The sequence below is a fragment of the Sorghum bicolor genome, chromosome 4 (assembly GCF_000003195.3).
Source record: "Sorghum bicolor cultivar BTx623 chromosome 4, Sorghum_bicolor_NCBIv3, whole genome shotgun sequence".
Taxonomy (NCBI): Eukaryota; Viridiplantae; Streptophyta; class Magnoliopsida; order Poales; family Poaceae; genus Sorghum; species Sorghum bicolor.
In genome coordinates this window covers 62,904,501-62,929,073 of record NC_012873.2, presented here as the reverse complement: position 1 = coordinate 62,929,073, position 24,573 = coordinate 62,904,501, and the positions used below count along the sequence as shown (strand labels likewise).

The following is a 24,573-nucleotide window of genomic DNA, read 5'->3' as shown; positions in this document are numbered from 1 at the left end:
ATACAGATCTGGAGCGATTCAATGCAGATTTCAGCCGCAGGCGTGCCTCCGCATACTCTATCTTGCTAGAGTTTTATTAGAATTTTATACATATTAAATATATTGATGTGATACTATATATATATATATGTTAATAAGAGAGATATTAAGAGTTTTATAAAAATAGAGAGAGTTTTATGGAGGATAAAAATCTTATATACAATTTACCAAACTTTTCATGTGGCTGGCTGGATAGATTCAGATTTCAGCCGCAGCCAGCCAGCAGGATCCGATGGATGGTGCCTACTGCCTGCCGCCTACCAGGTAGCTGCACTGCACAGTGCAGGCAGACAAGGGGTGGTAGAGAAAGCGCATGGAATTTATGATGATCCATCGAATTGGAGGTGGGGCTGGGATGCATGCATCATCAGGTGCGCCCACGGCGGCCCACACACTTCTGGCATGGTGGAATGCTTCCTCTAGTCCTCTTGCTCGGTCGCCGCACCATTTCTTTCTCATCGACCTCGTCATCGAGGCGGCGAGTAGTGCATCCACTGTTGCATCGGCCGGGTATCCTAAGAAGCGGCCATGATGCACTTCAATTCTACTGTCGCCGCAGACGCTTTGGACGACGATCGGACCCGAACAGGAGATATGCTCCCTTTTCGGTACCTATCACACAACCTCTCGTTTCTTGGGCCTTGTTTAGGACTTGTTTAGTTTGAGAAAAAATTTGGATTTCGCTACTTTAGCACTTTCGTTTATTTGTGGCAAATATTATCCAATCATAGACTAACTAGGATCAAAAGATTCGTCTCGTGATTTACAGGTAAACTGTGTAATTAGTTTTTGTTTTCGTCTATATTTAATGCTTCATGCATGTGCCGCAAGGTTCGATGTGACGGAGAATCTTGAAAAATTTTAGGAACTAAACAAGGCCTAGTTCGCAAAATTTTTCAAGATTCCCCGTTACATCGAATCTTGCGGCACATGCATGGAGCATTAAATATACATGAAAACAAAAACTATTTACACAGTTTATCTGTAAACCGCGAGATGAATCTTTTGAGCCTACTTACTCTATAATTGGACAATATTTGTCAAATAAAAACGAAAGTACTACAGTGCCGTTTTTCACCCGTTTTTCCGAACTGAACAAGACCGATGCAAAACGTGCAGCATTCATCGGACACAAAATTACTGATTGCTGCTCCGTTAAAGGCCTTGTTTAGTTCACTTAAAAACCAAAATCTTTTCAAGATTCCCCGTCACATCGAACCTTACGCCACATGCATAGAATATTAAATATAGACAAAAATAAAAACTAATTACACAGTTTACCTGTAAATCACGAGATGAATTTTTTAAGCCTAATTACTCTATTTGTCAAATAAAAACGAAAGTACTACAGTTCCAAAACTTTTAAGTTTTCAAGGCCAAACTCTTCTATACTCCACCGTCCCAAAACGACGCAATTTTAGGCCTTGTTTAGTTCGCAAAATTTTTCAAGATTCCCCGTCACATCGAATCTTGCGGCACATGCATGGAGCATTAAATATACATGAAAACAAAAACTATTTGCACAGTTCATCTGTAAACCGCGAGATGAATCTTTTGAGCCTAGTTACTCTATAATTGGACAATGTTTATCAAATAAAAACGAAAGTGCTACAGTGCCGTTTTTCACAAGTTTTTGCGAACTGAACAAGGCCTTAGAATAGCACTCGGTCAAACTATCTAAATTTAACTAAGATTCTGTAGCTCTACTTCACTAGTCAAGTCTTTTTTAACTCCATAAACAGTTTTATTGTTAGAACTGATATATTTTGGTACAACCGGCTTTACGTATATTGTTTCTTAAAACTTGCTCTCACATAAATTCATGGTGACCCACAAGGACGATACAAAGTATGTGAAGCCGCTATTTTTTACTCAATTTCATCTCAAACCCCATGTGAAAGCATGATTTAAGAGGTTTTCTAGGTAAAACCATTTTCTTTTAACCTATTTGGCACAAAACTGCTCCAACCGACTACTAAAGCCGACAGAGAAATCATGTCAAACGAGGCCTAAAATTATGCAAAAATATTAATGCTTGTTATACTTCAAAAGGTTCTGGTAAGCCTAGATGAGGACTGAACAGACCTGTTAAAATAAAACTCGATCAAAGCGGCTAGTAACAAGTGTGTGGCACTATCTGCATTTTTACGCGAGACTCTCATGTCGTAGCAATTCTTGGCAAAACTATGGTGGTGCCACGTGTAGAGTAGCTCGTGTACATAATTCAAAATCTATGCAATGGAAAGTAGATTGAGTAAATTACTGATATTTCTGATGCAAAATAGAGTCTATTTCACCACTTGAATGAGATCGAAAGCTAAGACACAAGCAGATTAGGAACAAACCCTCACCAACACAAACAAGTAGAGAGCATAATACTATGCAAGAACACAAAAGACAAAGGATTTATCCTGTGATTCAGCTCATCACTAAGACTTGTCTAACATCACGTTGTTAAGAAAACCACCAAGGTTCGGATTTTGCAAATCTTATCCTCTTGTCAAGTTATGATCACAAGTCTATTGATTTGAGAGTTCTTACTAGATGTAGGGGTTATTACAAACGTATTAGGCCTTGTTTAGATACATCTAAAAACCCAAAACTTTACAAGATTCCTCATCACATCGAATCTTACGGCACATGCATGGAACATTAAATATAGATAAAAAAGATAACTAATTGCACAGTTTATCTTTAAATCACGAGACGAATCTTTTAAGCCTAGTTGCTCCATGATTGGATAATGTTTGTCAAATAAGAACGAAAGTGCCACAATGTCAAAATCCAAAAAGTTTTTAAATTTAAACAAGGCCTTAGAGTGCTGGTAAGAGGTGGGAGCTCGATGGACGCACACATTATAGGGGTAGTTATCATATAAAAAACTATGTCTACATAGGAACTGAGACATAAAAACTGATATATGTAGGCGGTAAGAGAGAGAAGGCAGATTGGATAAGTTTAACGTGAAAACCATCCATTGTAAATATAGCGTCTATGATAATTATGAAAAATATCTCATAGTTCTATAGTTGGGATTACTCTAATGACTAAAACTAATTGTTAGTAGGCTTAAATTAGCACAATGTTATTTAATACAAAGAGATAATATATAATCAGTTTGGCCTTATAATTGTTTTCCTTCCTAGGTGTGCTGTTTTGACAACATTAGTGTGGTGGTATTTTCGTCATTGGCTGTTACTTTTAACTAAAAATATAGATCCTGCCCACTAGTGAGCTATCAACTAGTTGACGCAAGAGTTAAATGTTAGTCCAGCTATTAACGTCTGATTCATTCGAAAAACTGGAGCCAAATATTAGATATCAAACAATTAGCCTTACGTATCAAATAGGTATAGAAAAAAAAGACTATTGCAGTATTGCACACTGCAGGTTGCACCCTACTCGTCTTAGAGCAAGTTTAATAATAGAGCTAAATGTCTAAGTATAAGTTAAATTATAAGATCCAAATTATACAATAATTGTCTCTTACTTATCTATAAAAAGCTTTTTATTACTTTTTTATTCATGTCTCACCTTCTCTTTTCTAAACCACCTCATATTTATTTGTTGTGTTGCATCCACCATTGTTTATGCATGCTTTCGTGTCCACCTTGTTGTGTACTAGAATTAGAACCAACTTCTCTCATCTTTCATCTCATCTCTCCTCCGTATTAGCATTTGCTTAGTTATAAGCCAATTATTAAACTTGTTGTTAGTCACCATTTTAGATCTCAGCCACCACACTCACTAACACACATAGCCCTAATATTATAATACTCCATCTCTCAAAGATGTAATAGAATAGTGCTAAATCAAACACTTTAAGATTAAACCAAATTTATATGAAAAGAAATAAATACCAAATGAGTATTATTAAATTTGTCATTAGATATATTTTTAAGTATATATCTAGCAGTCATACATGTGATAAGTTGCGAACTGATCATAGATTAGTTAGTTATGTTCCTTATGATAGAACTTGTCCACTCAACTTTAAGTACTCGAGACTTGGCGCGAGTGCTCGCATTTTTCTGCCAGAATTAATGACATTATGCTTTCAATGGTAGATTAAATCCCCATCAACAGCGAGATGCCTAGCGTGCTTGTGTGTTGTAGACGTTTGCGTTTCAAAAAAATGTTGATAAGCTTTTCTATAAATTAAACTTAAAATAGTTTGATTTTAATGGTATCGGAATCCGTCTCCTTTTTAGTACGTGCTTCATCCTATAAAGTATTCATTTGTTGTTCTAAAAATGAATATAATTCTAGTTTATAAGTAGATACGGTATCTTTAAAATGTGTGTTATATAAATATATGACACAACAAAGTATAGAATTTTTAGGTTCAATCATCTGTTTTTATCCGATGAAAACGTGTGAATATAAAAATAGTATAAAAGTACATTCGTCTGTTCGCAAAAAAAGTACATGCCCTAAAAATCTATTTTTTTTAAAAAAACTATCACATCGAATCTTGTGATATATGCATGAAACATTAAATATAGATAAAAACAAAAACTAATTGCATAGTTTGTCTGTAAATCGCGAGATGAATCTTTTAAGTCTAATTACTCTATGATTAGATAATATTTGTAAAATAAAAACGAAAATTCTACAGTATCAAAATAAAAAAAACTTTTTGATCTAAGGCCCTGTTTAGTTCCTCATCCAAAAAATTTTCATCCATCACATCGAATCTTTGGACACATGAATGAAATATTAAATGTAGATAAAAAAAATAAACTAATTACACAGTTTGGTTGAAAATCACGAGACGAATTTTTTAAGCCTAGTTAGTCCATAATTAGCCTTAAGTGCTACAGTAACCCACATGTGCTAATGACAGATTAATTATACTTAATAGATTCGTCTTGCAGTTTCCTAACGAGTTATGTAATTTGTTTTTTTATTAGTTTCTAAAAACCCCTCTCAACATCCTTCCGACATATCCGATGTGACACCTCAAAAATTTTCATCTTCAATCTAAACAGGCCCTAAACGAGAACTCCATCTGCCAAAAGAACCATGATTTTTACCTCGTTTTGGCTGGAGAGGTGGAGAAGAAAGGAGCGCAGCAGTAGCACCAAAAATCTACTCCGCTGTACCTGCACTACTACTAGTAGTTTAATTTAACCTATAGGCATGGGGGAGAGAGAACAGGTAGATCTGGTTGAAGCCATCGTCTAGTATCAAATCCCTCAGATCTCCCGCAACAACTCACACACAGAGACCAAGAAAAGCACAATCCCATCCATCTGATCTGCATGCCCATCCCTCATCCCTCCCCCTCCCCCTCCCTGGAATCCCTCACAAGCCGCAACCCTAGCTCCACTCCATAGCTCTATAAATAGCGCACCCTGTAAAGCGGCACACACATTACAGTGAAGCAAGAGCAGCAGCCGTGGTCTGTTGGTGGATCGCTCGATCGGAGCAAAGCAAGTAGTAGTACCAGTCATGCGTGCTTATCAAAGGGGCGCTTACTGAAAGTTCCTTGGCATTCTGTCCACCTCCTTGCCGATCGATCTTGCAGAAAGTTTTTTTTTGGAGGTGGGCATACTGCCAATGGAGCTGTGTAGGCCTCCCTTTGTAAAGCCCGCATGACATAAACAAGAGCTACGTTAGATTTGATCATCACCTGTGTCAGAAACGCCTTCATTAAGCTTGTTTGCTGCCTTTTCTTGCGTGTTCATTTGATGGACCTTTTGATGTCGAGGTGCCCCGGCCGGTTCTTGTTTTTTTTGTTGGGGTTAAGGTTCATCATGATCCCGTGATGTGCTTTGGGGGAAAGTTTTTTGGGGTAATCTGATCCGCTCTATGGCTGGCCTAATCTAGCCTGCTTCGAGGCCGGCCGGCCGGCCTTGGTTTTGGCCTTTTGTTGGGGGAGGGAAAAGAGATAGTTTTCCCCTTTTCCTCCTGCCCTTCTTCCGGATCCACCAATTTTGCCGCTAATCGTTCTTTTGCGCGCAGCCAAGTTCTTCGGAAGACTAACCCCGCAGTTCATGTTTTCTTTCTGATTTCCCGCATGCAGATGCAGGCCTGTTCCTGGATCTTTGAAGGGAGTCGTCTGCAATATCTGATCATGAGGCCACCAGGGGCCAGGGATGAGAAGAAATTAAGAAGCTCTCAGTAAGTGTGCAGAAACAGCTGTCTCAATCCTCACACACAACTAGTAGTACGCGACACTTGAATTATACTGCTCGAATATGTTTTGCATAGTAAATCTATGAACCATTATACCTTAGCTAGGGTTTTGTGCCAGTGACTGGTGATGGTCATGATGAGATGTGCCATATTCTTTTTGCATAGCTTATCATTTTCCCATAGCCCGTGATTCTGCTCCTTATTTTTTGCTTGCTCCAATAAATTTTGGTGTCAATGCATGAGCTCAAGTTGCAATGCAGAAGTTTTCATGCTCTTCATGATTTCACCCGCAGACCTCCTGACTTGAGGCCCAGCGCCAGCTGTACCGTCTGTGACCGAGTGGGAATTTTGTTTGTATTGGTAAGGAAACTACTAGTAGTATGGCAGTCCAAAGTCTGCTCCTCCTTCGACTCGTGTCATAGCTTCAACCAATGCAGTCTAGTCGTTGTTACAAAGATGAAAATTGTTATTACTTACTCCTTGCGTCCTAAAAAAAATTATAAATCTTGTTTACTATGAGTCAAAATCTCAAGTTTAATTTTGACTATGTTAAGTCTAGTTAGATTTATAGAGAAAAGTATAAAACATTTATATTGTTAAATATACTTATGATGAAAATATATTTAATATGTAGTCTTATGATACTTACTGCACGTCATAAATATTATTACATTTTATATATTCAATCAAAGTTGATATTGTTTGACTCCTCGGAACAAAACTTACACATATCTGCACCAAGTATCTGATATGATACAGTCATATACAGATATGAGATTTTGACAAAATGTTTAGTGTGGCTATACATTCTAATTCTTCTATCAATCTGCTACTCCTTCAATTTCACAAATGTTTTATGTGGCTTTACATTCTAATTCTACTATCGATCTGCTACTCGTTCAATTTCACAAAATGTTTCATGTGGCTATACATTCTAATTCTACTATCAACCTCTTACTCTTTCAGTTTCAAATTATAAGTCATTCAGGCTCTTGTAGATGTGGATACATTCTAACTCTACTATTTATTTACTACTCCCCTGTTCCCAATTATGAATTGTTCTGGCTCTTATACGTACATACATATAGCTTTTACTATATTGTTCTGGCTCGGATGCGGATATATATAGGTGTGTGGTTCTAGTAATAGCTATATGGGACACTTGTATAAATTGTCCTAACATTCATGCGCCTCTTCGAAGGAGATAGAGCTAAGGCTATATATCTAAAATGGTTTTAGCACCAAAATTTTAGAGGAGCCCGAGCTGTTTTGTACGGAGGAGGGAAGGAGCCAAATCTATGGCTTCTTCGGAGGAGATAGAGCTAAGGCTATGGAAATATATACGTACAATTTATAAATCTATTTTATTGAGCTCATGTTTGCTTTTTCTATGCATTATTAATATTACTTGAACGTGAGGAAATAAATAAGTGGGTCAGAGGCTTGCCACTCCTACTAGGCGCTCCTAGTGTGCTTTTGAACTAAATTCACATCCACTTGAACATATGCTAGATAGATCTCTTGATGTCTAAAATTGCTTGTATTCTATCATCGAGTGAAAATTTTGAATAAGATTTTGGGTTTTGATTAATTCTCTTTTCTTGCCTCATCATGTTTTTGTGTCCTGAACCTTGATTAATTCACATTGTTCATATGATTGATGTTAAACCATTGATATTCTATGTTCATTTTGGGGGATTCTTTGGTGCATTGGCAATATTATTGAAAAGTAGGAGTATCTAGTATATGCTGACAGGGGCTATATTAGACCTGAGCATTTTCAGGTTGGGTCCAAAAAAATCCAGGGTTTTTTTGGGCTGAAAAATCTTACCTACAAACGTCATTCGGATCATACCCGATTGGTTTTTAGTAATATATAGTAGCTGCATATATGTCGACGGCCTTATGCTACCTCAATAATATTCAGCTCAGTATGATTCTGAAAGTCATGTCCTTGTATATGTTAACTATCTGGATTATGAGTTTATGGACGGAAGATGGAAAAAGGTTCTCCACCTATATTTCCATTCTTGTTTTCCAGTATCTGCAGCTGAGTATGCTGCTGACGTTGTGTTTTCTATGCTGTGTAGAATGCAGCACAATTAAGTGTAGATTCTGTCATTAGGGTTTGCACAACAACTTAGATCTTTTGATCAAGACTGTGCCCAACAATCTGTCTGGCTGACACCGTAATGGAAGTTAGTTTGTGCAGCTCAAATGTACTGTGTGGTTAATAATATGACGAACGATTTTTAATTTCGTTGCTACTGTGGTTATGAATTTCTGGATTGCTTGTTGCCGAAAAAGATAGCACTAGCATTCTCGGCTTCAAATCTGATGCGGGGCCAACCTGTATTATCGTGCTCAAACATGAATCATGTACCGACTTGCCCCCTCAAAGCAGTTCTCACTACCCTATGTAATGACTGTTCTGTTACTGCAGCAATCTGCTGCTGAACTAATAAAGTTGCTATTGTCAAAAAAAAAAAAGCAACAAGATCAAATTAAAAGCGTCTAGATATAGGAATCTACCTAATACTTTTTACTCAAAAATCATGCTCAGTATTTCAGTTCAGTCAGGTTTTCCTGAAATGCGAAAAGTGATGCATGGAGTGTGTGTGTGCTGTGTATCTTTGTATGTTCTTTCGTGTCAAGCATGCATAGAGTAGTGTGATGAGATCAGGCGCCATGGGAACCAAATCATTATGGACATGGCCAAGATTGAACAACTGCAGAACTACTTATGAAAGACTGACAACTTTTGGGTCTTTGCTGTACTCCTCCCAACCTCTGTATAGTCTCTCTCCCATTCTCATACAGTGCAGTACTCGGATACGTCTCTCACCCGGACTCGTATCCAAGCCATTAGCCATGTACATGTGACCTTATCGTAAAGAAAAACTCGGTACCCCACTAGAGACTAGACGCTGGTAGGAGTAGGTGCACCACCCTGCGGTCAATCACGCGTATCCTGATCAGAGAAATGCTCAGAATTTGGGGAGCAAAAGATTTGGGCGCACGTAGCTATCAAGGTGTTGAAAACTGCAAGCTGTCTCTGAACTCTTCTGAAAAGGAGAAGCCAGCAGCAGCCTTCGTCAACAAGCGGCCCCCGGCCATGGATCGAACCTGGCCCTGTGCCGCGCACAGAAATGCTTGCGCAACCGCACAAAGACGAGAGGCAAGGGTCATCTCATATCACACCAAAAGATCTCCCTGATGATGGCCGAGGGATCTCATGCCCGATCCCGATCGTAGCCGGCTGCAGCTGCAGCGCACCAGCACAAGAGGGTGGAGCGTACTGTGGCGTCGCGAGCGACACCGCCGTGATGAGCCCGTGATCAATGCCATCCGCCCCCCACAGGGCCACAGCGGCACAGCGCTGCATGCGCCATTATGCCATTTGCCCTGCTGCCTGCTGCTTTGATCCCCATCTCCTCGTCTGCTGCTACTGCAGCTCAGCAGCAGCTCTAGCAGTTGCACTGCCGCGCGGTTGAAATTCCGGGGTGTCTGCAGTGCATCACTACTGCAGGATTGGAAAAGCTCAAGGGCATGTGTGGACTTTTGGGAATCGCGATGTTCTTGGCGAGTCGATTTTGGCATGCAATCGCATCGCATCGGACCGGCCCAGTGGATTATTGATGCCTCTTTGTTCTGACCACGAAACCCAACCCTGTCCAGCGGTCAATCAGAATGATTGATGAATTCCTCCGTTTTTCTTTTAAAAAAATGGTTACATTAGGGGCCCTACATTAGGTTTGTTTTTTAAAAAAATCTCCAATCGAGTATAATCTTTGACCATCCAACTAAAAAAATCCTTATAGTTTTAGGGCAGATGAATTATGTATTGTGAAAGTATTGTCCATAGTGAATCTAAAATTATAATCATATGTTATGAATCTTTTTTTTTTCAAAATGGATGGTCAAAGATATAAATGTATTACTTAGGACAAAGCTAATACGATATGAAAAAAAAATAGAGGGAGTACTTCTGTCAAGCTAATAAATGGCAAGGTAGCGGCTTCGTAGCGGATTACTGTGTATATAGTGGATTGCGGATAGCGGGTGCTAAGGCCTTGTTTAATTTCCAAAAAAATTGACTAAAAATTTTAGATTCCTCATCACATCGAATCTTGAGGCATATGCATGTAGTATTAAATATAGACGAAAACAAAAACTAATTACACAGTTTATCTATAATTTGTGAGACGAATCTTTTGAGTCTAGTTAGTTCATGATTGGACAATATTTATTAAATATAAACAAAAGTGCTACAATACCTGAAATCTTAAAAATTTACCAACTGAACCAGGTCTAAAGTAGACACTAAGTTCAAACAGTAAAATATTAAAAATAATAGTCAAATTTTACAGTATATTACAATACTAGTATCGTGTTTGCTTAAAATGATTAGAAGCTTTAGCTAATTATTACATTTAATGACATAAAATCGCAAAGAAGCATAAAATGGATAAGATAAAGAAAACACCGATACAAATTTACGGTGCTGTTGAGTATCTAACAAGAGGTTACCTAAACACCGATACAAATTTACGTTCTGTCAAGTTCCTTATTCAGTGAAGATGAGTGACCATCTTCCATGTCGTTTAAGATTTCAAGCTAAATCATGAAAAGGCCAATATTATTCTAAAATGGGACTTTTTCTCTATATGTATAAAAAAAGAATGCATAGATGCTCCTGCCATATATGCGAACTCTGCATAATGTTTTCATAAAGGCTGAACAAGTAAAATGATGTTAATCTCTGTCCTATTCACATCATTATTCATTGTTTATCTCTAAATTTCTTTTTTCTATGGCAACACACTATACAGTTATTTGTACATTGAACATCACTTCTCTCTCTATGAATTCTCTTTCCATATAACGCTACAAAATGTTTCATCAAAAAAAATATAACGCTACAAAATTCCGCAACAATGCGTGGGGTGTCATCTAGTACACTGATAAAGCAAAACCTAGCTATTTATCTTAGCATGCAAGCTATCAACTAGGCAATGTAATATCACATACAATTAAAATCCACTAAGCAAAACTCGAATTTATCTCAACAAGCAAGCTATATATGTAACTAGGCAATACACTATCACATAAAACTAAATCCACTAGCACAAGCAATTATAATATCCACGTCATCAAGACACATAAACATTTTATTGTCCATGTCCTCATACCACGCAATCTAATAATGCGCAATTCCTGTAGCAACACGCGGGTTATGCTTCGAGTCTCTTATAATTCTAAACCCTACTAGCAATATATCTCAACATGCTATCCACCTTAGCTATACACTATCACATATAATTTAAATCTACTAACACATGCAATTGTGATGTCCACATCATCAAGACATACAAGCATTTTGTTATCCATGTAAACGTGACAACCAATCCACTAGCATTGATTTCTAATAGTTTTTTCTTCGTATAAGGAATTATATATAGTGTAATTTCATTCTAAATCATCCATGATTCCTACAGCAATGCATGAGGTATGCTTCTAGTATATAAAGTTTCTAGACTCCTTACTAACATCCCGAGTTAACCATTTTCTCTAAAGTGAGGATGAAAGCGTAAGTAGGGTTGTGGAAATGTGGAGTCCACGCAACATTCATAGTGTATTTGAGCCATTTAGACTATGGGACATTATAATGGTATTAAAGCCAACCTTCGCACCATGATCGCGTGCGAGTTAAGGGCATGGACATAGGGCACATGACACATATGTGTAGATCCGGTGTGGCGCATGACATAGTACATGTGTCAATACTGGCATGGGGCACATGACACATATGTGTAGATCTGGTGTGGCGCATGACATAGTACATGTGTCAACACGGGATGCATGATTGGGTATGGTAAGATGGAATGTTTCTAGTCATGTTTGCCTAGTTGTAGGTGCATTGTGGTGATAGGAACGTTAGACCCGTAGAGAGAGGTATACATGACATATGACCTAGTTTAAATTAGGCCATGGTGGCCTATGTGCATTGATTGTTGAGGCCTTGAGGGCTTAGGCCACCTTGATTGTTGAGGGCAAGAAATGAGATCAAGGATGTGGTAGCAATGTTAACCTTAAGAGGATATTAACATTTAACCTTGTAATCATTGTTAAATCCAAAAAAATTCTGAAAACTAAACAACTATCTTTGGTATGCACAATATCTTCAAGAATTCCCAATAAAACATCCCAATCAACGTTTTTTGGCAAGAATAGAGAAAACCAATCTCCAAGAGTTCCCAATCCTACCTTCCTATCTTTTGTCACTTGGAAAAATTCAATGAACGCGTGCATATACCGCGTGTGGCACGGTATCGGTCTACCAATCAAAGGCGGAAGGGTGTGCAGAAAATATAAAGAGCAGTAAAGAGTTCCTAATGCAAATATACTAGAAAGAATAAAACTGTTAGGATAATTTGGAATTAGTATATAGTATTTCTGATGTAAAATTGTCTTCTCTATTTGAGGAGTGAATTGTTGAAAATTATTGGAGATGGTCTTATTTATTCCTCCCAATACTTTTTGTCGAGTTGGAAAACTACATGATTTTGGAAAGAAATTCTTGGGAACACTTGAAGACGCTCTAACACAACCCCTTTTCAGCATGTTTTATTTTTCTTATAAAATAATTGTATGTGTATTGTATTGTTTTCTATAAAATGGGTAACAATTTCTAGAATTGTATGTCACATATATCAATATAACTTTAAATAAGTTCGGAAGTTCTGAACATGTTGGGTTTATGGTCAAACTTCACAACCAAAGTCAACTTCCGAACTCTACCCCCCCCCCCCACCCCCACCCCCAATTGCTCTTGAAACACTTTGGGAAAATAATAGCTGCACGCTATATTAGATAATAAATACTAAAATACTCCTCTAAAGAGATTATATAAAGTATATGTTCTCCCTAAAAAGCCCAACTCTGGAACTGGTTAATGGGAAACGTCCTTCTCTTAGCCCACATTAGGCCCAATAAGCTGTTGGCTTGTAATGGAGGGGGTTAATAGAAGTTAGAGTGTTGCTAAACTTTAACAGCTCGTGGATGTTAGTTTCTTTATTAGGCTCTGGTGGCTACTTTTGTGTGGTTTGCCATGAGTATCATAAAACTCTAATTTCGTTGCTTTTAGTTCTAGTAATGTGAGGAATTCAGTTACGATAGTAGTGGATTTTTTTTTTGGCCCAATAAGCAAGACTGAAATCGTTCACCATACGTCTCAGGGCCCAAATTGCACTACGTGGTGCTGGCCTTTTCCGGCTCTCTGTTTTTGCTGTTGATGTTGATGTTGATTTGTTATAACCCTAACTAAAAAGTAGTATTATCTTCGTTAATGAATTGAATGAGCTGTCAACAACAAAGATTTCGTCGCAGGAACAAAAGTTTCTTTTTAAAAAGAAAGAAAAGGACATTTCCTTTGTTTATGCTATATTGAGAGCAAGAAAGGTCATTCAAGTTTTGAAATCGACAACACAAGAACAAACAAAATTTTCTGCTTGAAGCACTCGGGCTGGCGGCCACCATGTCGCATCTCTACGACAGACTGCGTCCGGAACCGGAACCAGCTAGCTGCTGGCTCCGTCCCGTAGTGGGACTAGTGCTTATTGGTAGGAGCAAAGCGTCTTCAGGAATCCCCAGAAAATTTCGCAGAATCACAGCATTGCGAGCTCCCTAACGTTGACGGGGTAGACGAAGCTCAGGTTGCCGGCGAAGATCGTCTGCGCGGCGATGGCTGACACGGCCTGCGAGGGATGGTTGGCGTCCCAGAACAGGTAATCGTCGCGGTTGTCGCACACCGGCGCCGTCTCGTTGCACGCGAACGCCGCCCCGAACGGGCCGCCGCCGCAGCACGCCGCCTCTAGGTTCGTGAAGCCTGCAGGCACGTACACACACACAGTCGAGAGCAAAACGATACATGCATCAGAGTCAGAGACCGATCGATCAGAAAAATGGCGATCGGCGAATCAACCGGCATGCACATTCGCAGACGCAGAGGGAAGGTAAGGTAAGGGAAGGGAAGGGAAGGGAAGGGAAGGGAAGGGAAGGAGGCGGGCGGCGATCGATCGCGCTTACTCCAGGCGTCGGTCCGCGGGTTCTCGAAGACGAAGGTGACCATGGCGTAGGCGTTGGCGAGGGAGTAGGCCATGTCGGGCAGGTCGTAGCTGAGCTCCTTCAGCATCCCGGCGAGCATCGGGTAGGAGCGCAGCGAGAGGTCGTTGAGCGGGTCGAAGCAGCCCGGCGTTCCCAGCTGCGACAGCCGGCGCAGCCTCTGCGACGGGATGCACCCCAGCGGCGGGATGCTGATGACGCTGAACTTCCTCGCGCCCATGTCATACAAGGCCAAGATATACTCCTTGTAGGCAGCGACCATGGCGCCCAAGAACTCTATGTCGTCGCCAGGGGATGCGGAGTACTCGAACATGTCGTTGCTGCCGGTGCTGATGAAAAAGATGGACCTGCCAAGGAGACTGGCGGTCTTCTTCTGACCCAAGAGCTGGACCATGCACTCAACAACCCCTGAGAAGTGCTCCAGCTGCTTGGACATCGAGATCACCTCGCCAAACTGCACGAACGGGTTCAGATGGATTAGGCAGCCGTATTATTACGCCTACTACATGTGCTGAGGTTTTTGTATATGAGGCAAGTAGTACGACACATGCATACCAGTGATTTGCCGGTGCCATTGGCAAGCCCGGACCCTCCGGACGCGAAGTTGATGCCCTTGTACATCTGAGACTTGAGGGCCTTCTCTGACAGAGAGTGGTAAGCCGGTGGGCTCATTTTGAAGCCGAGACCACGAGCTGTTCACCATCAAATCGCGTAGAGTGCGCTAGACGATCAGTCATACTCATACACCACAGAACACAGATCGCATTGCTGAACTCTGTAGGGGGAAAAAAATCACAGACTACAGGTGTGCATAGTCCGTACCTAGCAGGTCTGCCGTGTTGAAGCCATTACTGAACCGCCCGGTGGGCTTCGGCGACCCGGGAAAGTCGATGCCGTAGTGCGGATAGTTGGCTCTGGCCGCAGCGGTGACGTTCAGGTTGTTGTTGTTGCCGACGTCCACGGTGGAGTCGCCGAACACGAACGCCGCGGGGACAAGCCGCGGGTGCCTCGCCTCGGCGTCCGTTGCCACGAGCACAAGCAGGCACAGGGCCACGAGCACGGACGAGGCAGTCCGCTTGGCCATCGCCTCGGTCTCTGTGGCTAGCTTTTGCTTAGCTTGTGCTCTGCTCAGTTTGACAGTATCAGATGGTGAGGGCTTGAGAATACGTGACCGAGCATATATATACTGTCACCGGATGCACATGGTTCCATCAGAAATTAACGAAGACCAGCGCAGAGTTATCGTCGGCTAGCTGGCCAATATACTCTGGAATAGAATTGTCCCCAATCCCGATGCATGTGGATTATTAAAAGTTTAAAACCCAGCATAGATAGTACAACAATGTCATTACATCCGTCGATGCAGTGCAAAGAACGTTCTATGGAATCATCTGCAGCCTGCAGGCCGTTTTCCTCCAATCTAAGGCTGAAAATGTGTCGTATTCGCCGAAGGAAAAAATGTCTAATGTGTTTGAACGAGTCCACATGGCCAGGACCGGTGGCGCCTCGGAAGCAACAGCGACGTCGCGACAGATGCACAACTGGTGCAGCAGCTTAGGACATATCAGCATGGCCTGCAGGAATGTACCGACATGCTTAGAGCTTGCGCTCGGATCTAGCTGCATCCAATCCAAGGGCGTGAGCGTGACGCTCTTGGCTCTTACAGGTATTTCTTTTTTTTTTAGACCACGCAGAAGCGTGTTTTTATTAAGTGGAAAGGTCTTGACAGCACAAACACTAGGTAACTACAGGGTTACCCAGAAGAACACACAACAGCTCAGGATAAACTGAGCAAGGAACTGGAAACAAAGAAGAAGGGAGAGTGCAGAAGAGCTAGCAGCGGCTACAAGATGAAAGAGTTTTGCTTCTAGGCTCGTAGAGGCTCACAACTGAGCAAGCAGAGCTCCAAGGCGCTTGTTCCCAACTGAACTCCAGCAGGCAGCTTTCTCCAGGATGGACTCCGCTAGCAACGGCGCTGACACAGTTGTTCGGTCGAAGATACGAGCATTACGTTGCTTCGAGAGGGACCATCTAATTAGGAAATACAATGAGTCAAAACCACGTCGAAGAGCTTTGGGGACACGCTTCCTGCTTCTGAGCCACCACAACATTGCCTGATCCTTTTCCACGACAATGAAGTTCTGCAAGTGAACCTTCACCAAGCAGATGAGCCACACTTGGCGACTGAACACGCATCCCAGAATGTGATCCATCGTTTCTAGCGTTTGATCGCAGGAAATGCAGACATTGGAATCATGTAGCCCATGCCTAAATCTGCGGTCCCCGGTCCAACATCTTCCATGCATCATGAGCCAAAAGAAGAAGCGTACTCGTGGTGGCGCAGCAGTCTTCCACAACTGTTTGGCCCCCGGCATCGCTGAGGAACCAAAGAACATTGCACCATACGCCGATGCCGCCGAATACGTCCCATCTGCTGTGAGTCCCCAGATGAAGGTATCCAGCTTCGTGGATAGATGCACCTGGTCAAGCATATCACATAGTTCTGCAAACTTAACCAGTAGCTGCATTGTTGCCGGCCCCAGAATATGCCCAACCCAGGCAAAGTCCTGTAAGGCCTCCTCCACGGTCGCCTTCCTCTTCCTTGCTTTGACGGATTGGAACACAGTCGGCGCCAACATCTGAACACTAGAACCGTTGAGCCATCGATCGGTCCAGAAGAACGTCGAACGACTGTTCCCCAGATAGAAGACCGTAGCCGCCTGGAATAGTGCCAGAGCCACGCGATCCTTAGTTTCCAGTGCCTCCCATTGAGGCGATCATGCCACACCCAGCGCATACGTAGGGCGATTCCAGCACGCCTAAGGTCGGTGACGCCAAGCTCCCCAAGCTCTTTAGGTCTACAGACTCGTGGCCATGTCCCCTTGTAGCGTCCTCCATGAACGCCCCGCGAAGTCTGTCAATCATGTTAATAGCCCATGGCAAGAGGCACAACACGATGGAGGTGCGAACCAGGATGGCCGAGAGGGTTGACTTGACCAGTGTTGTTCTTCCTACCTCATTGAGCAAGTGCCCTTTCCAACCAGGTATTCGATGTGCCACCCTATCCACCAGTGGCTGTTCATCAGACCTTTTAAGTTTACACACTGATAGAGGTACCCCCAGGTAGCGAGATGGGAAGTCTTCAGTCTAGCATTGTAGAATCTGTATAACCTGCTCCATGTTCTGCTCTGTGCAGTGGATAGGTGTGGCCTTGCTCTTATCTAGGTTGGAGAACAAACCAGAGGCTGAGCCAAAGATCTAAAGGACAATCCTTACTGTCCACAGGTCTTCCTCACATGGTGCAACGAAAATCACAAGATCATCAGCATATAGGCTGACCCTAGAGCCCACGATACCAATCACCGGTGTTTGCAGATGTTGTTGTTCCACCCACCACAAGAAATGACTTAGCGCTTCCATGACCAGGACAAAAAGCATTGTGACAGGGAATCTCCCTGCCGTAGGCCACGAGCATGACAAATCCTTCTCCTTGGCTGCCCATTCAATAGTATGTGAGTGCTAGCAGTTGCAAGGATTGCGGACATCCAGTCCCTCCATCGCTGACCAAAGCCCATATGCGACAACACCTCCAAGAGGAACACCCAATCCACAGAGTCAAAGGCTCTGGCTATGTCAACCTTGAGGAGGATACAAGACCTGCGGGCCCTATGCAACGCCTTGCAGGTAAGCTGGACATTGCGAAAGTTGTCATGTAGACTTCTCCCTTTGATGAAGGCAATCTGGTTATTTTGTACTAACTGATCAAGAACCTCAGCCAGGCGATTAGCCATACACTTAGTGACCAGCTTCCCAAAACTGTGGATGAGGCTAATGGGCCGAAAGTCCCTGATCAGTTCTGGTTGTTCCTTCTTCCTTAACAGGATCACATGTGCATCGTTAAGGTGGTTGAGGCTTCTGAAGTCATTGGCCCAAAAGGCATTGAAAGCGTTCAACACGTCAATTTTGATCATGGCCTAGGCCACCTTGTAGAATCTGCCCGTGAACCCATCGGCCTAGGAGCCTTGTCATTAGAAAGGTCTTTGATTATAGCCCAAATCTCCTGCTCAGAGAAGGTCACCTCGAGTGCTGACAGATCTAGCGACGACAACCCAATAGCCTGTAGGTCCAGCCTTCTGGACCTCTAAAAGTTGGTTCCTAGTACATTGTTGTACAAATCGAATATGGCCGAGGCCATATGCTGGTCAGAGATGACCTATTCTCCCTCAACCACAAGAGAGTTGATTCTATTCTGACGTCCCCGATAACATGCCTACAGGTGGTAAAACTTAGTATTTGCATCGCCTTCAGCAAGAAACATAAGGCGTGAACGTTGTCTGGCGATCGTGCGTGCCAGCGAAGCCAACCCCAACACATGTGGTTTTAGAGCACAACGTAGTTGTAGCTCCCACTAATGTAGTGCTCGATTTTCCTGTTCGTCATCAAGCCTCAGGATTACTGCGCGGACCCTCGCCAGCTGCAACTAGACACTACCAATCTTCGCAGAGCTCCACCTCTTGAGCTCCCGCGTGACCGTCCGAAACTTCTGGTCAAGCACCCGAAACAGGTCAGCTCCTCGCACAGTGATTGCCCAAGCCGCCGCGACGACCTCAGCGAAACCCGAGATGCGCACCCTGAAAGCCTCAAACTGAAATCTGCGCTTACCGCCCCCTAGCGTCTGTAGGGTAAGCAATAAGGGGCAGTGGTCCGAGCAATCCGATGAGAGTGGTCTGAGAATATGACGCGGAAACTCAACGAACCAATCTGCAGATGCAAACATCCTGTCCAGCCTCTCTAGGGTTGGGCAATCACGTCCACTAGACCAGGTGAATCTTCTCCTAGACAGTTCCACTTCATCCAGCTACATCTTATTAGGTCTTGTTTAGATGTGAAAATATTTTAGATTTCATTACTGTAACACTTTCGTTTGTTTGTGGTAAATATTGTCCAATTATAGACTAACTAGGGTCAAAAGATTCGTCTCACGATTTACATGCAAACTGTGTAATTAGTTTTTATTTTCGTCTATATTTAATGCTTTATGCATGTGTCGTAAGATTCGATGTGATGAAAAATTTAGAAAACTTTTTGATTTTTGGGTGTCGAGAACACGTCAAAAGATTCTGTACTAGTCGAGGACGCTCTTGGCAGATTTTATGTTAGGCCTTGTTTAGTTCACTCTGAAAACCAAAAAGTTTTCAAGATTCCCCGTCATATCGAATCTTATGGCACATACATGAAACATTAAATCTAAACGAAAACAAAAACTAATTACACAGTTTAGCTGTAAATCACGAGACGAATCTTTTGATCCTAATTAGTCTATGATTGGATAATATTTGTCACAAACAAACGAAAGTGCTACAGTATCTAAAACTTTTTACTTTTCGGAACTAAACAAGGCCTTAGACGCACTGTACTCAATTCGTTCAGATCATCACAGAGGGCACGAGAGGTGACATGTTATCTCAGAGTCCAAACTACGCCGCCATAATCATCATCTAAACCGCGAGAAACATACATCATGAACACCAGCACATACAGACACACACGGCCGTAACTCTATGGCACGTACAGTAGTAAAGCAGCAGCAACGGCACACGTCGCTACCTAGTACCGGTCGTCTTCCACCAGCTGCCTGAAGTTTATGGGCGCGGCGAAGTGGAGCGAGCCGTTGTAGATGGCGGCGGCGGCGATCTTGGAGGTGGCGTGCGTCGGGTGCAGCAGGTCCCAGAACAGGTACTGGTGCCGGTTGTCGCACAGCGTCGCGTTGGGCGTGCAGCCGGACTCGCCGTTGAACCGGCCCGACCCGCAGCACGCGGTCGTCACGTCCTTGAACCCGAGCCTTTGAGGGTGCTTCATGATGCTCTGCACCACGGCATGGGAGCTCCCGACGGAGTACCTCAGCCCCTGGAAGCTCAAGCTGAGGCCGTGCATGGCGTCCTTGACGCCCCTGTTGAACCCGCGCGCCAGCTCGTTGAGGACGTCGATGCAGGCGCCCAGCGGGTGCAGGCTCCGCGGGTAGGGGCAGCACCCGATCGGCGGCACGTCGATCACCGCGAACTTCCTCGCCCCGAGCACGTACAGAGCCTGATACGATCCAACCGCCGCGGCGCCGGCCGGCCCGTTTCGTTTAATTTCAGCGAGATTTTCTCGGCGGACCATATCATGCACGTTCAGTGAATCAGAGCGGCGCGGGGCGGCGTACCTTGACGTGGTTCTGGTACAGCGCGACGAGGTTGGCGACGAACCGCCGCTTGTCGGCGTCCGACGGCGTGCTGTTCTTACGCGAGAAGAAGGCGAACAGGTCGTTGCCGCCGGTGCTGACGAGGAACAGGGAACGCGACAGCAGGGTGCCGGCGGCTCCGGTGCCGACGCGCGAGGAGATGTTGCGCTGCACGGCGGCGAATTGCTCCACCTGCTTGCTAAGCGGGATGATGGAGCTCCCCTGCACGAGCACGAACAGAGTCATCCATCCACGTGAGTGTGTCATCTTTGCTTGCAGTTGCAGCAGTGCCGGTGCAGGAAATTAAAAGGTAACTCTGGTCACGAGTGGCTTTACTGTTGTGTCGAGAATGCCTGATCCTGCAGAGGCGAAGTTTACTCCCAGGAGACCTCTGAAAACCTGCTTGTTGGTCTTGTTGGCCACGGCGAGGAACGGCGGGGGGCTGCGCTTGAACCCCATGTTCACAGCTGGTAGAGTTGAGCCAAAGCCTGTAAGTTTTAGCAGAAACTGTTCTGTGTCCTACTTGTATTTGCAGACAAAAACTAAATGATTGGCAAAGAGCAAATGTTCAGAGCACTTGAGCAGGTCAATTTAGATTTTAGCGTCTCAAAGGTGCATCCAGCATTTGAGGCGGTTTTTTTTCCCTTAAGGGCACATGCCCTCATTCTCCTACTCATTGGATTTACTTTGACAAGTGTGCAAACACACATCTCAAAGCAATTTCGCATTGAGATGTGTGTTTGCACAATTCTCAAAACGAATCCAATTGGTGAGAGAGTGAGGGCATATGCCCTTAAAGGTAAAATTAACTTTACCAGCATTGAGGTGCTCGGTCGTGGCATGTGTGGAGGTGACGTGAGTCTGTTAAACTGTGATTGGGTGGATATATTTAGGCCATGTTTAGTTTCCCATCCAAAAAATTTTCATCCATCCCATTGAATCTTTGGACACATGCATGAAACATTAAATGTAGATAAAAAAAATAAACTAATTATACTGTTTGGTTGAAAATCGCGAGACGAATCTTTGAAGCCCAGTTAGTCCATGATTAGCCTTAAGTGCTACAGTAACCTACATGTGCTAATGACAGATTAATTATACTTAATAGATTCGTCTTGCAGTTTCCTGACGAGTTATGTAATTTGTTTTTTTATTAGTTTCTAAAAACCTCTCCCGACATCCTTACTATATATCCGATGTGATATTCAAAAAAAAATTTCATTTTCAATCTAAACAGACCCTTACTGTTTCTCATGTGACATGTGTCATGCAGTTTTTTGGAAGCCATGCAGAATAGGTGCAGACATGCAGTGGCTGCGTGGTGTCAAGCGCCAACGCCAAGCGAGTCGTCAGTGTGCTCCGAGCCTCGGACAGACGCTGTGCGTTATCTGAGCGACAAATGCCAAATGCTTTAAGAGTAGCACAGCGTGCAGTGGCAATTTATCACGTATAGCTCCAGCGATTCTCTGAAACACTGCGAGAGCAGCTTACACAGTTTGGTTTGGTGATTTCAGAAATATTTCTTGCCGTCACTTTGGCCAATGAATTAGGCTCATATATGGAATATGAACCTATTTAAACTTACTAGTACATGACACAAAATATCCGATTCTGGCAAATTCAAACTCCCTCCAATCAACTTTGAATGACGTTTCAGAATTCAGACAAGCATTTTTGTTTGGATGCAGTTCTTCTCTGAAATATTATTCGCTGCTTTATTGTGAAAAAAAAATACTATTGGATGGCTGAAAGATTCCGTAGATAAGCTCAAACCAACAGTTTGACACATGTTTTCTCTGTTATTCGCGAAGTTTGACTAATTGTCTAATAAAGCGTTAAAGCAGTTTAAAGGCACGCTGCAAGTCTTCACTGCAAACTCTAGCCCCATCAAAAATCTTCCAGTGCTAAGGTCCGTTGGGGGAAAACTCTATTCAAGTGAAAATGAGCACGGTATTGTATCATGCATGCAGCAAGCAGAAGTATATATGCTGTTCAAACAAAATTGATCTCGACGCAACTCACACGATCCTTCGTAATACTGGCCGGTCGCATAAAACTCGCAACCACAAATGAGTGAATGACCTCGGCGCGGGCTGTAGTTGAGAGTTGAGAGCTTTACCCAAGAAGTCGACGCCGTTGTATCCGTTGCTGAACCTGCCGGTGGGCCGCGACGTGGGGAAGTCGACGCCGTTGTGGGGGAAGTTGGCCCGCGGCACGCCGCCGCCCGGCAGGTAGTTGTTGTTGCCCACGTCCGCCGTCGAGTCGCCGAACACATAGATCGCCGGCACCTTGCTACTCCCTGCCGCTGCCACCTTGCTACTTCCTGCCGCTGCCGCTGCCGCGTCCACCGCCACGGCGCAGGCGGCGGCCGCAGCACCGAGCAGAACATGCAGGACTAGCACTACTGGCACGGTGGCCATGGCCGGCCGGACGGCTGCGATTGCCAGCAGCTGATGATGCTCTCGATCGGCGTAGTGCGCAGCTAGCTAGTGATGATTACTGGGTTTGTGGCCTGTGGCCTGTGGGACTGACTGGGGGCGGGCGGTGGCTGGTGGCTCCCTCGCTCAATGGTGGCTGCTGCTCGGCTTTGGGAAAGGGCCGGACCAGCCGAGACCGGCAGGGCTCGGCGCTTTAAAGGGAGGTGGCAAGCCGTAGTGGCTCGCTTTATGACCGTGCCAGCCAGCGGCATGGCATGGCACCACGACTGGTGGTGCTAGTACAAAAAAATGGCGGCTTTGGCAAAGAGGGGCGTGGCGTGATGTGGCTGCTGCGTTCGGCAACCGCGTCGTCGCCTCGGGTCCGAGGGGGGCCGCGTATCCACGCCGTCGTAGACGGGAGCGCGCGGTGGGCAGCATCTCGATCCTACATATGTGTACTTGTGAATCTCTCTTGTTTGGTAGAGCTAGAGTACTCTGGAGAAGGGAAAACAAAACACAGATAGGAATTGTGCTGTGCAAAGGCAGATCTCTAGGTGCGTGCTTTAGTTGCAGCAGAACATGTTGGAATCTCTACCTCTTGATCTTCATTCACTCACTCACTCAAGTGCTGTGGTCCTCTGCTATAGGTTATATGCACATCGTAGTCGTAGAACAATGTGATTTGTTTTCCTATGTTTTCTGATTGAAATGGCTTAACTGAACTGGTTACTTGAAACCGTCGCATTGTCAACAGAATATATTCTACAAACAAACACCTGGCCTGGAGGATCTTGGCTTAACTGAATGGATTACTTCGAACAATCAGTGTGTCAACAAGAATATATTCCACCTACCAATGCCAATTGCCACTGATACATTTGTGCACGCATAATACAACCCCAACACGCTTGCGAACCTTGAAAGATTGAAAAAAAAAAGAGGCTAGACGGGATCCACAAGTACCGCAGTTAATAGTACACTAGCGAGCTAGTGGGATGCACACCGCACACAGGATTGCTCTAGCTTATGCTTATTCTTGTACGTTTTATTGATCGGTTTTCCTTTGCTCAAAGCATCCAATAATTCTGCCTTTACGCTTAGTGCATTTCATACTGTTGTTACCATTCCTTACGTTTTAAGCTATTAGCGTGTCAGATGCAGCTTTTTTGCTTGGCGGACAGAAAAGAAGATCCCGATGCATGTATATATACGTGTGACCCTTTTTCGCCCTTTGCAAAGCAACAAAAATAAAACGACAGCAGTGGACAGCGCCGCCTTTTTCTTTTGAGCGATGAGGCCAGAGGGTGATCTGCGATTCACTTTCTGATGATCTGATGCCCTGAACATAACAACTTTTACCTGTTTTATTTACCGCGTGTCGCTGTTCAAGCTGCAGCAGCGTGCATCTTTACCTACCGGATCTTCGACTACGTACGTACTAGGCGCGTTGCTTTTAGCGGTAAGACCCATTATCTTTTACTCCCTCCGTCCATCTATCGGGGGCATATTAAGCTCGGGTGCAATGACCAAGGGAAGGCGGCGCATGCAAAATCGGCGCTTTCCATTTACTCCACATGCTGCGACGCTTGAATTACTCGCTAACCCCGCTGCAAACACTGTCAAGCGCGC

At 43.7% G+C, this 24,573-nt stretch overlaps 2 protein-coding genes across 2 annotated transcripts; both read right to left on the bottom strand.

Moving 5' to 3' along the window:
• Positions 13,712-15,388, bottom strand: LOC8076050 (GDSL esterase/lipase At1g29660). Its single transcript, XM_021458381.1, has 4 exons — positions 15,127-15,388; positions 14,860-14,996; positions 14,269-14,758; positions 13,712-14,068 (listed from the first exon to the last, which is right to left on the bottom strand). Exons 1-4 carry the CDS (start codon positions 15,386-15,388, stop codon positions 13,848-13,850), a joined length of 1,110 nt encoding a protein of 369 aa, XP_021314056.1. The 3' UTR covers positions 13,712-13,847.
• Positions 19,726-23,156, bottom strand: LOC110434406 (GDSL esterase/lipase At5g55050-like). Its single transcript, XM_021458353.1, has 4 exons — positions 22,647-23,156; positions 20,864-20,994; positions 20,510-20,749; positions 19,726-20,391 (listed from the first exon to the last, which is right to left on the bottom strand). Exons 1-4 carry the CDS (start codon positions 22,945-22,947, stop codon positions 19,912-19,914), a joined length of 1,152 nt encoding a protein of 383 aa, XP_021314028.1. The 5' UTR covers positions 22,948-23,156; the 3' UTR covers positions 19,726-19,911.